Source organism: Chelonoidis abingdonii, chromosome 7, assembly GCF_003597395.2.
Source record: "Chelonoidis abingdonii isolate Lonesome George chromosome 7, CheloAbing_2.0, whole genome shotgun sequence".
NCBI lineage: Eukaryota > Metazoa > Chordata > Testudines > Testudinidae > Chelonoidis > Chelonoidis abingdonii.
Window position 1 is genome coordinate 111,370,367 of NC_133775.1, and position 12,678 is coordinate 111,383,044.

Here is a 12,678-nt window from a genome sequence, read left to right on the forward strand (position 1 = left end):
GTATCAGCCAGTTAGCACCACCTTATAGTACTCCACTAAATGTATTGCCAGTTTATCGTATAGAAATCATTCGAGACCGTATCAAATGCCTTACTAAAGTCTAGTATACCACACCCCCTCTTCCCTTATCCAAAAGACTCGCTTCCATCAAAGAAGCTATCAGATTGGTTTGAAGTGATTTGTTCTTTACGAATCCATGCTGGCTACTATTCACCTACACCTTCCAGTTGCTTTCCAGATTATCTTCTTTATTACTTCCGGAGATTAATCGTTTTCCCTTTATAAGCACATATTTGCCGCTTTCCAGACGGTCCTAGAATCTATGAATCTATAATCCCTGCCCCCCCAGCAGCCCTGGTTAAATCCCACCCCAAAGACCTTTGCTTTGGGCTGGATCGATTGGGGACTGTTTGTTCTGCCTGGGAGCAGGCGCAGCCCCTGCCCTGCCCAGCGCCATGATGTCCCTGCTGCTGCTGCTGGTTCTGCTGCTCAGCCCATGGGCAACCGTCCCGGTAAGGTTCCCCGGCTCCCAAGTATCAGAACAATTCACTCTGGCTTCAACTCTCGCTAATGCCCAGCCACCCAAGCTGCTGACCCCCAGTCCCCTCCGACTGTGACCCCCAGTCCCTCCCTACCCCATGCACCCTTAATCCCCAAAGTGTCCCACCAGACCCTGGCTAGTCCTGGCTCACAGTACCCGGGTCAGGCCTGTGCCCTGGAGAGCTGAGTGTGGGGCTAGGAGCCAGGCACTGCTTCTAGTCCCAGCGTCACCCCAGGCTCGCTGGGGCCTGGGGCAATTCACATCAACTCTGTGTAGCACACTGAGTGTGTGAGCCCACGGGACCCTCCCCTGCTAAGTGTGAGCCCACGGGACCCGCCCCTCCCCCGCTAAGTGTGAGCCCACATGACCCTCCCCTGCTAAGTGTGAGTCTACGTGACCTGCCCCTCCCCTGCTAAGCATGAGCCCACATGACCCGCCTCTCCCCCACTAAGTGTGAGCCTATGGAACCACCCCTCCCCCGCTAAGTGTGAGCCCATGGGACCCTCCCCTCCCTCGCTAAGTGTGAGCCTATGGAACCTCCCCTTCCCCACTGAGCATGCACATAGGAACCTCCCACAACCCCCCAAACCAAGCCACTGCCCTACACAATGCACCCCCAGCCATGGCAGGAGAATGCTCTCCTAGGCCTGCCCTTCCCAGCACAGAGCCTGCTGCTCGCTCAAGCTGTCCCTGCTGGGCCCGCCCAGGGCTGGCCCCCCATACCGACCCTGGCTTCCTTCCTCATCGGCACCCACACCTGTGAGACTGGGGCCTGGGGCGACTCCTGCACTATGCAAGGGCCCAACCCAGAGGGACTCTCTGACCTGGCTCCAGCTGGAGAGGGACAGTCCTGGCAGCCGCTGGCCCTGGCTCCTGCTCTCAACTCCTCTCTAGCCAGGGATGGCCCCTGCTTGGCCCCCAAGGGGAAGGGCTGAACGGCCACAGAGAGCAGCAGTGCCTCATAGCCAGGGATGTGCTAGGTCCTGTCCCCAGGGGCGGCCATCCCGCAGGCGCCAGCATGGGGCTCACTGCACATGCTCACTGGGTTCTGTCCTGCAGGACCGGCGTGCCAAGGCTCCGCCGAGGATGAAGGGCGAAGGTGAGTGTCTGTCATGGGTGGCGAGAGCAGCTCCAGCCTGGCGCCAGGGGTCCTGGATGGCAAAGCACGTGCCCGCTGCTGCCTGGGCCTGCCAACACTGGAGGCCCTTTGCTTGGGCTAGACAAGCTGTCCTGGGGGGATGCTCCCTGGCACGAGCCCAGCTCTCAGCCCGGCTACGCAGTACATGGCCGCAGAGGCAGCCCCTGGGAGCAGTTCCCCCATGGCAGGGGCTGGGAACTGGTGTCCGATAGATGAGATGGGGGCAGGGGGAGACTGTCCATCCCTCCCTCCTGCCAGGGGTGGGGGAGAGAAGGGGCCTGAAGCTCTCCCAAGGAGGGACTGTTTCAGGGCAGCTCCCCTTCTGCCCTTGCCTTGCAGTGACGGCAGCCAGTGGGGAGCCCTGCCACTTCCCCTTCCGCTACCAGCGCAAGATGCACCATTCCTGCCTCCGGGACGGCCTGCGTGGCCACCGGGCCTGGTAAGAGCCTTCTGCCCCCTCCTTGTGCCCCAGATGCCACGGAAGGGCCCTCCTTCGGCGCCCATCTGCAGGGAGGGTGGCAGCCCAACAGAGCACCCTTGGGCAGAGGTGAGGGGGCAGGCAGGACGGCTGCCCTCTCCATGCCCATGGCCAGCCCCATGCAGGAGACGCAGGGAGAGCAGAGCCCTCTGGGGAGCTGGGATTCACTCCCTTGGGGTAGGGCTTTGTCCCCAGGGCGAGGGCACAGCGCCTGGCGCCACCACAGGCCCCTTGGGCAGCATGTTCCACACAATGCCCAGAGAGCTCTGGTCTAGCCAGGGACCCGAGACTGCCCCCTCGCCTCCCTGGTCTCCGGGGCCTCACCATCGCTCCCCCCTCACTGTCACCTCCCACGGCAGGTGCGCCACCACTGAGAACTATGACCGGGACCACAAGTGGACTCTCTGTGGGGAGGACAAGAGAGTGACAGGTGCGGCAGCCAATGGGAACCCAAGTGACCCCTGCGGGAGGGGGAGAAGATTTCTCTGCTCCAGCCCCACATGGGTGGGGGGGTCTGCACCCCATGTCCCACTGCCCTTTGCTAACCCATCCAAAGCCGGCCTTAGGGAAAATGGCATCCTGGGTGAACTTGTATTTTGGCACCCCGCCCCCTGTGGGCATGATGCCTCCCACTGTGCCCTGGCCCCCAAGGGCATGGTGCCCCCCATTGCCCCAGCCCCTGTGAGCATGATGCCCTCCCACTGCGCCCCTGGCCCCAATGGGCATGATGTGCCCCTGGCCTCTGGGGGTGCCCCACCCCCCTGGACCCCTAACCCCTGTGCCCATGTGGGGAAAGTGACCTAGCTGCAGAGAGAAGCTGCTGGACCTGCTGCTCGCTCCCCCTCGAACTCTGCTCCTCTGTCTCATGCACCCCTAGGGATCTGTGAGGGCTCTCTGCAGCCAGGTCACTTTCCCTGCAGGCTGCGCAAGGGCAGGGCAGAGAGCAGCAGCTCCTGATGCCTCAGCAGAGCCCAGGTGGGGAAAAAGTTGGATGCCCAGAGCGCTTGGTGTTGCTCCTCCACACCCCCAGCACCCTGGGGGAGCACAGAGGAATGTTGGTGAGGGGGCATCACCGCTCGCACACAGACACCCTCACATGTTCCTGAGCACTCCCCCCATGCGGCGCTCCCCTGCCAGCTGGGAGCAGTTTGTGTCTTTGCACCTCTGCACTGCTGCACGGGGCCCCCCTGGGCAGTCAACGGGGGTCACCCAGCCCTAAAGCAGCCCTGGACTCACAACAGGCTCCACCAGCCCCTCCCACTGCTCTGCCCGGACCAGCTCCCTCCCAGGCGCTTGTCCAGGCCTCAGGGCTGGGTCCCGGCAGGGCCTGGGGATCCTGGCGCTGCTGCCCCCCAGCCTAGAGCCTTTGCCCCTGACTCCGCTCTCTGTCTGCAGATCCCTGCAAGCCGAACCCCTGTGAGAACGGGGGTGCCTGCAAGAGCAGCCAGGATGGCTACCGCTGTGTGTGCCCTGCCCGCTTCCATGGCAGGCATTGCCAGAAAGGTGACTGGGCCCAGCACCCACCCTACCCTCTTGGGTCACACAGCCCCAGCAGGGAGGAAATGAGTGGGGACCCTGCTGCCCGCCCACTGCCCTGCGCCCCTGCCCCTGGACTGCCAGCCACTGGCTGTGTCAGACTGGGGATGGCACACTCACCTCCAAGGGAGGCCTGCTCCAGAATCACCTCTCCAGAGGCAGCTCTTTGCAGCAGGACCCAGCTGGGGGGCAGAGCCCCCCACAGATCAGAGCCACACACAGCCCCACCACTGAGCCCAGCTGGCTTCATGATGTCTATCCACCCCACCCCACCCGGCCGCACCAGCAGCAGTCCCTGGGAACAGGCACTGGGTTCGCAGCAGGCAGGGACTTGACTGGCCTGAGCTGGGGCATGGGCAGATGCCGAGGTGGGACCGGGCTGTGTCTGGGCTGAGGGAAGGGAGGCCCAGCACATTCCCTATTGGCCCCACTCCGCTTTTGCAGAGAGCTGTTTCGAAGAGCGGCTGCTGGCGTATTTCCTTGAGGAAGAGAGGTGGCTGAGGTACCGGTCCCCCAGCCTGGAGGAGTGCCACTGTGCCGGCGGGAAGGCTGTCTGCCGGCCAGCCCATGGCAAGGGTGAGAGCTGGGGGCAGAGAGCACTATTCCACAGGGGGAGGGTCCACCCCAAAGGAGGCTGGGGCTACCCTGCAGAGGGCAGGGTGTGGGCAGACAGAGGAGCCGAACGGGGTGCGGGGGAGGGCAAGGGCAGGCAGGGCAGCAGGAGGTGCTGGATTGGGCAGTGGTGATGCGCTGCTTGCTCAGGGGCAGCTGAGCTAGGCACCGTAAGCCAGACTGGCCCCAAACATCTGGTCAGTGCCAGCCCCCAGCAGCAGCTGGCCCCATGGAGGCAGCCCTGACACCTGTCTCTGCTCTGCAGCTTGCCCCACAAACCCCTGTCTGAATGGAGGGCACTGCATGGAAGTGAAGCGGGAGCCGGTCTGCAGCTGCCGGAATGGCTACGCTGGGCCGTTCTGTGACATAGGTACTGCCACCCAGAGCCTGTGTGTGGGCAGGGATGCGGGGCTGGGCCTGGAGCAGTACTGCACGGGCTGGATCGGGATGCCTGGGCCCCCGGAGGGACTGGGTCTGGTCGAGGTCACAGAGCGGGGATCAGAGCTCTGGGCATCCAGCTTCCCAGAGCCCACAGGGGAGCCGGGCTGCCCAGAAGGGGGGGAAAGTAGGGCAATTTGCCCCAGGCCCCGGGCCCCACAGGGGCCCCCACAAGAATATAGTATTCTATAGTATTGCAACTTTTTTTTATGGAAGGGGCCCCTTGTCACGGAGTGTGGGGGAGACAAGGCCCTGCACCCCTGGCTTCCTGCGATTCACCGTGACTCTCAGCCAGTCAGTAAAGCAGCAGGTTTATTTAGATGACAGGAACACAGTCCAAGATAGATTTTGCAGGTACAGACAACAGGACCCCCCCAGTTAGGTCCAACTTGCACCACAGCCCCACTTGGGGGTCAGAGCCCCGTCTGGGCTCCCCTCAATTACACCAGCCAGCCCCTGACCCTCTAACTCCCTCCAGCGTCTCTCACCCAGCCTCTCCCTGGCTCCTCCCCTAGCCTTTGTCCAGTGTCTCGGGCAGAGATGTCACCTGGCCTCCAACCCCAGTCCTGGGTTCTTGTGTTCCATGCTCAGGTATCCTCCCTCAATGCCAGTCTCCCTTCCCCAATGCAGACAGTCCCAGCCAAACTCCCCTGCAACCTTCCCAGGCTAACACTCCCCACTCAGCATTCAAAGACCACATCAAGAACAGTCCCAGTTCGTCACACCCCTGAAATTGCTTTGCCCCAGCCCCCTTGGATCCTCGGGGTGGCCCTGGCCCAGAGCGGGCTGGAGGTGCCCACATGCTCTGAGAGTGGCCCAAGGGCTGCGGGCTGAGGGATTGCGGGGAGGGAGCCATGGAGAGACACTCAGTGACTGGCTCTTTACTCACCAGACCGGAGGCAGGCCTGTTACACCGAGAGTGGGCTCCTGTACAGGGGCATGGCCCACACCACCCTCTCTGGGGCACAATGCCTGCCCTGGGACTCTCACCTGCTGTCCCACGAGTTCTCCAGCCGCTCCTTGCGAGATGCACTCAGCCTGGGCCTGGGCGGGCACGCCTTCTGCAGGTGAGCGACGGGCACCAGCCCAGAGAGGGGAGCTGGCAGGCAGGAGATGCGAGATGCCAGGGCAAGGGCTGGGTGAGGCGGGCCAGGGTGCTAAGAGTTGGGGCTCAGGCTCCTGGCTGCTGTGCTGGAGCCCGTTGACAGAGGCAGAGGTTCTCCGTTGCAGGAACCCTGATAACGACAGCCGGCCCTGGTGCTACACGATGAGGGAGGAGCAGCTCAGCTGGGAGTTCTGCAGCGTCCCCCCATGCGAGCGGCACATAGCAGGTAGGCCCCAAGGATCTCTCAGAGGGCCAGGGGCAGCAGAGCCTCGCGTGACCGGCTCTCTCCCCACAGGTGCTGTGGACACAGTGGAAGTAGGGGCCCGGCTGGAGGCCAAGCCCACGACCACGAGCCCCAGCAACAGCTCTGCTCAGGGCTGTGGGCAGCGGTACAAGAAGAGCTTGTCCCTGCGGAGCCGGGTTGTTGGTGGCATGCTGGCGCTGCCCGGCTCCCATCCCTACCTGGCAGCCCTGTCCCTGGGGGAGCACTTCTGCGGGGGGACCCTCATCGCCTCCTGCTGGGTGCTGACAGCTGCGCACTGTCTGCAGCACAGGCAAGTCACTGAGCACGGTCAGGCAGGGCAGGGCACACTGGGGAGGGAGCAGGGCTGTGGTGGGCGGCCAGCAGCGCTTCCCTCCCTGACGACTGGTCACGTCCTGCAGGCCGAACATCTCCCACATCTCTGTCGGGCTGGGGCAGACCCACTATAACAGGAGTGCACAGGGCTCCACCAAGCTCCGTGTGCAGGACTACGTGCTCCATGAGAACTACTCCCAGGCCACCAAGAGCCACGATATCGGTGAGCGCCCATCCCCCACCCAGAGCCACGACACTGGGGAAAGCCCATCTCCCACAATGCCCATCCCCCCACCCAAAGCCATGAGACTGGGGAAAGCCCATCCCCCGTGGCGCCCATCCATCCACCCAAAGCCACAACATCGTGAGCGTCCATCCCCCACCCAGAGCCACGACACCGGGGAGAGCCCATCCCCCGCAGCACCCATTCCCCCCACCCAGAGCCATGACACCGGGGAGATCCCATCCCCCACAGTGCCCATCCCCCCACCCAGAGACACAACACTGGGGAGAGCCCATCCCCCGCAGTGCCCATCCACCCACCCAAAGCTACGACATCGTGAGCGCCCGTCCCCCACCCAGAGCCATGATACCAGGGAGAGCCCATCCACACCCAGAGCCACGACACTGGGGAGAGCCCATCCCCTGCAGCACCCATCCCCCCACGCAGTCATGACACCAGGGAGAGCCCATTCCCGCAGCACCCATCCCCCCATCCAGAGCCACAACACTGGGGAGAGCCCATTCCCGCAGCACCCATCCCCCCACCCAGAGCCACGACACTGGGGAGAGCCTATCTCCCGCAATGCCCATCCCCCCACCCAAAGCCATAACACTAGGGAGAGCCCATCCCCAGCAGCACCCATCCCCCCACTCAGAGCCATGACACCGGGGACAGCCCATCCCCCGCAGCGCCCATTCTCCCACCCAGAGTCACTACATCATGAGTGCCCATCTCCTCTAGTCCCACTGCTCCAGTCCTGCCCCCCTGGTTGCCCATAATGAGGATGGGCCCAGACTCTCACTCACCGGCTGTTTCCTTGGTGTCCCAGCGTTGGTGCGTTTGAAGGCAAAGGCTGCAGGCCGCTGTGCTGAGTTCTCCCACTCCATCTCGCCCGCCTGCCTGCCCCGCGCCTTGGAGCCTCTCAACGCCAGCAGGCCCTGCGAGATCGCTGGCTGGGGGCACCTGTATGAGGGTGAGTGGGGGCCAGCTGTGCTGGGCCAGATTAACCTTTTGTGGGCCTGGTGCCAGACATATTTGTGGGCCCCCCTGGGGGCAATGGAGCATGGCGGGGGGGTTGGTCCCTGGAGCAAGGGGCTGGTCAGGGGCAATGGGGCATGGCATGGTGGGGGCAGCCCTGCCCAGCCCAGCCCAGGGCAAGGTGTACACAAACCAGCAGTTGCCAGACGCACACTGGCCCGCCCAGCCTTGTGCTGCCAGTGTCCCCCTTCCCCTCGGAGGTGGGCTCAAGCTGTGCCACACAGCCCCCGCCTCCCTGTGCCCAGCATCCCCCGGAAGTGCTATGCTCAACAGGCGCCCCACAGACCCTCCATCACAAATGTGCAGTGGCCTGCGCACCACCACCCTGCCCAGCACCCCCCCCCCCACAGCCCCACCACTACTGCCCAATGCACTTCCCCACAGCCCACCAACACTACACAGCACCCCACTCAGAACCCCCACTGCCCAGCATCCCAACACACAGACCTTCCCCACCGCCTCCAAAAGATCCCTCCTCCACTGCCCCCAAGAGATCCCTCCCCCACTGCCCAGCATCCCGACACACAGCCCTCCCCCAGCCCCCAAGGGACCCCACAGTTCCTTGCACCTAAAACACACAAACTTCCCCTACTGCCTCACAGCCCAGCACCCTCCACAAACCCCCAGAGACTTACTCCCTCACACCCTGCCCCCCAGCCACGTTCACCAGCCCTGCTGGGAGGTGAGGCATCTGCAGGCTGAGCTGACAGCGCGGCCAGGGCCAGTCCAGTGCCAGGGCGGGGAATTGCTCCGGCCCCTTGGGAGTGGCATGATTAGCCAGGCCAGGGTCTGCCCCTGCCCCAGCCTGGCTCCCTCACGGCCCACTTGTCTGGAGGTAGCGTGACCATATGTCCCCTTTTGGTCGAGACAGTCCCTAACTTTTTTGACAAAAACAGGCATTTGTCCTGTTTGCTCTTGTCAGCTGATCAGAGCAAACGAACAAATGCCCAGTTTACCAAAAAAGCTGGGTGCAGAGCTGAAACGGGGGGTCAGTAGCACCAGCCAGCAGCACGGGGCTGCAGCTCTCTCAGCCTCAGCTGTGGCCAGGGGGCAGAGAGGAGCCGGTGGGCGGGGCCAGGGGGCAGAGACAAGCCGGGGGGCAGCGCCGGGGGGCAGAGAGGAGCACTTAGCTGGCCTGTGACCCAACAGGGGTGAGCAGGGGACAGAGAGGAGCCGGTGGGCGGGGCCAGGGGGCAGAGACAAGCCGTGGGGCAGGGCTGGGGGGCAGAGAGGAGCCCTTAGCTAACCTGTGACCCAACAGGGGTGAGCAGGGGGCAGTGACCAGGAGCAGAGAAGAGCTGGGGCGGCCTGGGAGCCCAGCACAAGCAGAGCGGGCTGGGCTTGGCTGGGGCCCCTTTGGGTCCTGGGCCCTGCGCCACCCAGTACTGCAGCCCTGCCCCACCCACTGTGCAGGGAAAAGTGTGGGGCTTTTCCATGCTCCGCCCACACACCAAGCTCCACCCACATGGCCCCACCCACTCAGAGCAGACGCTCCCTAAGGGCCATTCTGGCCCACTGGCTGCACTGAGCCGCTCTCTGCATCAGGCTGCCTGACATGGTCATATCTTGGCTGGCGCTTCCTCACTGGTTACACGGACACTGCGTTTGCTCCCCACAAGCCCAAGGCCTCCTAACCACTGCCAGCCCAAGAGGGGCCGCCGGGCGCATTGCCGGGCTCATCCCTGGCACCAGCTGGGGCATCCCTGTGCTGGGTGTCTGTGCCCGGGCTGCGTGACACAGCAGGGTCCCTTGCTCACACTAGTCCCTTCTCTTCTCCCGGGCAGGGGCTGAGCAGCTCTCTGAGTCCCTGCAGGAAGCTGTGCTCCCCATTATCCCTCACGAGCAGTGCCGTTCCCCCGAGCTGCATGGGGCCAGGGTCACCACAGACATGCTGTGTGCTGGGTACCTGGAGGGGGGCACCGATGCCTGCCAGGTGAGACAGCTGGGCAAGAGGTGCCAGGGGTGGGTCAGCTCCAACCTGGCTGCACTTCCGGAAAGGACAGCCTCTCCAGCAGCCTCTTTGTGAACTGAGACCCCGCTTTGCCATGGTACCCTGGGCACCCCCATGAGCCAGACCACCCTCTGCACCTGATTCACACAAGCGGGCCTTGATCTCCAGCTCCCTGCCAGAGGCTGGTGCTAGCTCATCCCTGGGGAATCCGTCCCAAAGGAGAGAGCCAGGGGCTGATTTCTCAAGGGCACTGATGTGTTCTCTCTCTCCCTGCTGTTCCCACCCAGCGCCAGCGGGGGCTCCCGTCCGCCCTGCCCACCCCCAGTGCCATCGGGGCTCCCATCTGCCGCGCCCAGCCCAGTGCCATCAGGGGCTCCCATCCACTGCACCCACCCCCAGTGCCAGCGGGGCTCCCGTCCGCCCTGTGCACCCCCAGTGCCATCGGGGACTCCTGTCTGCCACGCCCACCCCCAGTGCAATTAGCCCCCTTCGACTGCACTACAGGATTCCCCTATGCCATGACGCCCAAGGGGAGGGGCCAGCCCCGGGCCTGCCTCCTCTCACCGGTCCCCTCGTGCTACAGGGAGACTCTGGTGGACCGTTGGTGTGTGAGGAGCAGGGCCGGGCCACACTGCGCGGGATCGTCAGCTGGGGCGTGGGATGCGGAGAGCAGGACAAGCCCGGCGTCTACACCAACGTGGCCCGCTACCTCGCCTGGATACAGGGCCACACAGGCTAGTGGGAACCAGAGCAGGAACTGCCCCCCATGCCCACCCAATAAATCCCCCACCTGGGGCCTGTCACACCTTCGCTTTGCTTCTGCGTCTCTGGGGGAGCATCCCATCAGCTGCCCAGGTGCCCAGCCCAGGCCCTGGAGCAGCTCATGCTGGGAGCTGGAGCTCAGGGAGGGACTGAGCAGCCTGATGGAGCCACTCTTGCCCTTTCAGAGCAGCAGGAGCTGCAGGACCAAGGGGCAGGATGATCTCAGGGAGTGGAAGGGAGAGGAGCTGGGCACGCGGGTGCAACGTTCCTCAAGCTCCAGCCAGGACTGAGACTCGGCCAGGGTCGCCCAGAGGATTCAGGGGGCCTGGGGCAAAGCGGGGGAGCTGCGGCACTTGTATTCACTCAGCAGCGGTCCGGGTCTTCGGCAGCACTGAAGGTCCCCCCGCCGCTGAAATGCCGGCCAAAGACCCGGACCACTGCTGGGCCCCAGGGCCTGGGACAAATTGCCCCACTTGCCCCCCCCGGGCAGCCCTTGACTTGGCCCCTCCACACTCGTCCAGCCTAGGAGGTCTCTGGCCCAGCCCTGCGCCCTTAGGGTGGCTCTGTGCCCCACCCAGCACCATCCCCTGGCTGCTGTGGGGCGGGCTGCACCTGGACAGGCGGGCAGCATGGGGGGACACTGGAGGCTGTGGAGGAAGCTGATCCTGCTCCCCATGGGATGAGGGATTGTTCCCTGGTGCCAAGCCCAGGCTGCCGCACCACAGAGCCTGGGAGTCGGAGTGGCTGGGAGCTTGGAGCTGGGCCTGGTTCCACGGGCTTCACAGCAGGCACCAGCAGCTGTTTTTAGCCAGGGAAGGTTTGATGCTCGGGGATTTTCTATTTTGAGCCAGGAAGCTGAAGAAGCTGGATGGCAACTGACCCCTGCATGTCTGAGCTGAGCGCAGCCCAGTCCACAACTGGCTTGGCCTGGCCTTGATCGCAGCCCAGCCCCCAACTAGCCCGGCCTGGCCCCAGTTGCAGCCCAGCCCCCTACCAGCCCAGTCCAGATCACAGACCAGCCCCCAACTAGCCTGAGCCAGCTCCCAACCAGCCCAGCTTCAATCCCAGCCTTGGGTTCAGCCCTGGCCTGCACAGCGTACCCTTAGTGCAGACCCAGTCCTAGCCCAGTTCTGACCCAGGGGGTAGGATATAGGGCTTGGCCTGTGTGAGATGGGGGCAGGGAAGTCCTACGGAACAATCTCCTGAGCAAACCTTGCACTGATGTCACATGCTGCCCCCGGTGGGCACAGCCCCGGGCGTCACTACCCCAGCTTACTCAGGCCCCGCTCCCCTGGCCTGCCTGGGCTGACCCCTCCCTGCACCCCAGCCCTGCTGCCTCGGCCACTGGCACCTGCTCAGAGACTTTCCCTTTGGGATGTTTACAGGAGACAACTTTCAGCTATTGCCAGAATGGCACCTGGGGGCATGGTTATCTGCCCCCCCAACACACTTTGGGGAAGCAGAACTCCCCAGGAAGCTACCCTGCTGAGCTGTGGGAAACAGCCCAGGCGGGCAAGCCATGGAGCCAGAGTGGCTGGCCCTAGCCACTTGGGGGCTGGCGAAGGGGTCACCTGGGCTTCTGCTGCTCAGAGACGGGGGTGTCCCAGCCCCATGCTGCTATCTAGGGTCTCTGGAGAGCCCCATGTGTTTTGTTGTTCCACAGGCCCCAGCAGTGGTGCTGTCACCCCAGCTCAGCTCCCTCTCTGGAGGCACTTGTGTAGGACCCATCCCAGGTCCTGTTCTCTGTCCAGAGCCCAACAATTGCTGGGTGGGACTGGCTGAGCTGGACACAATGCCAAAAACAGGGCCATGTATCTGCAAGCTGCTGCCTCTGGCCCCCCAGGCCTGAGGGATTTTTCCTGCAGCCCCCCCCCCCTTCTGCCCCACCATGCCCCAGCTGCTCCTGTGCCCCCCATCTCAGCCCCCCACTCTCAGCCTCCCCTTGCAGCTCTGAACTCTGCAGAGAGGCTGCACCACAGCAAGCTGGGCCCTGGGGTTCCCGTATTTCGGATTCCCAGAAAGAGGATACTGCCTCAGGGATGGGGAGAGCTGGGGTGGGGTGACTTGCTGGAGTTGGGGGCCAGCGTCACTCCCTGTCACAGTGGCAGGGCGGCTGGTGCAAGCCCAGGATGCAGCACCAGCTGCCAGCCAGCGCCTCCTTGCAGGGTGTCACGGAGTTCCTGGGCGATGCTCTGGAACTGCTTCCCACCAAGCCAGCCAGGACTTTGGGGAGCCTCCTCTCCCTTGGAGCAGACTTGTTCAGGGCAAGAAGCTCACAC

General features: G+C 63.9%; 1 protein-coding gene across 1 annotated transcript; it reads left to right on the forward strand.

Annotated features, from left to right (window-relative positions):
* The first annotated feature begins 455 nt into the window (after window positions 1-455).
* F12 (coagulation factor XII) lies at window positions 456-10,442 on the forward strand. The gene is made up of 14 exons (XM_075068303.1): window positions 456-512; window positions 1,601-1,646; window positions 2,019-2,118; window positions 2,517-2,587; window positions 3,553-3,660; window positions 4,138-4,269; window positions 4,571-4,675; window positions 5,636-5,810; window positions 5,974-6,074; window positions 6,144-6,402; window positions 6,512-6,648; window positions 7,478-7,621; window positions 9,471-9,619; window positions 10,221-10,442. Exons 1-14 carry the CDS (start codon window positions 456-458, stop codon window positions 10,374-10,376), a joined length of 1,740 nt encoding a protein of 579 aa, XP_074924404.1. The 3' UTR covers window positions 10,377-10,442.
* Window positions 10,443-12,678: the final 2,236 nt, after the last annotated feature.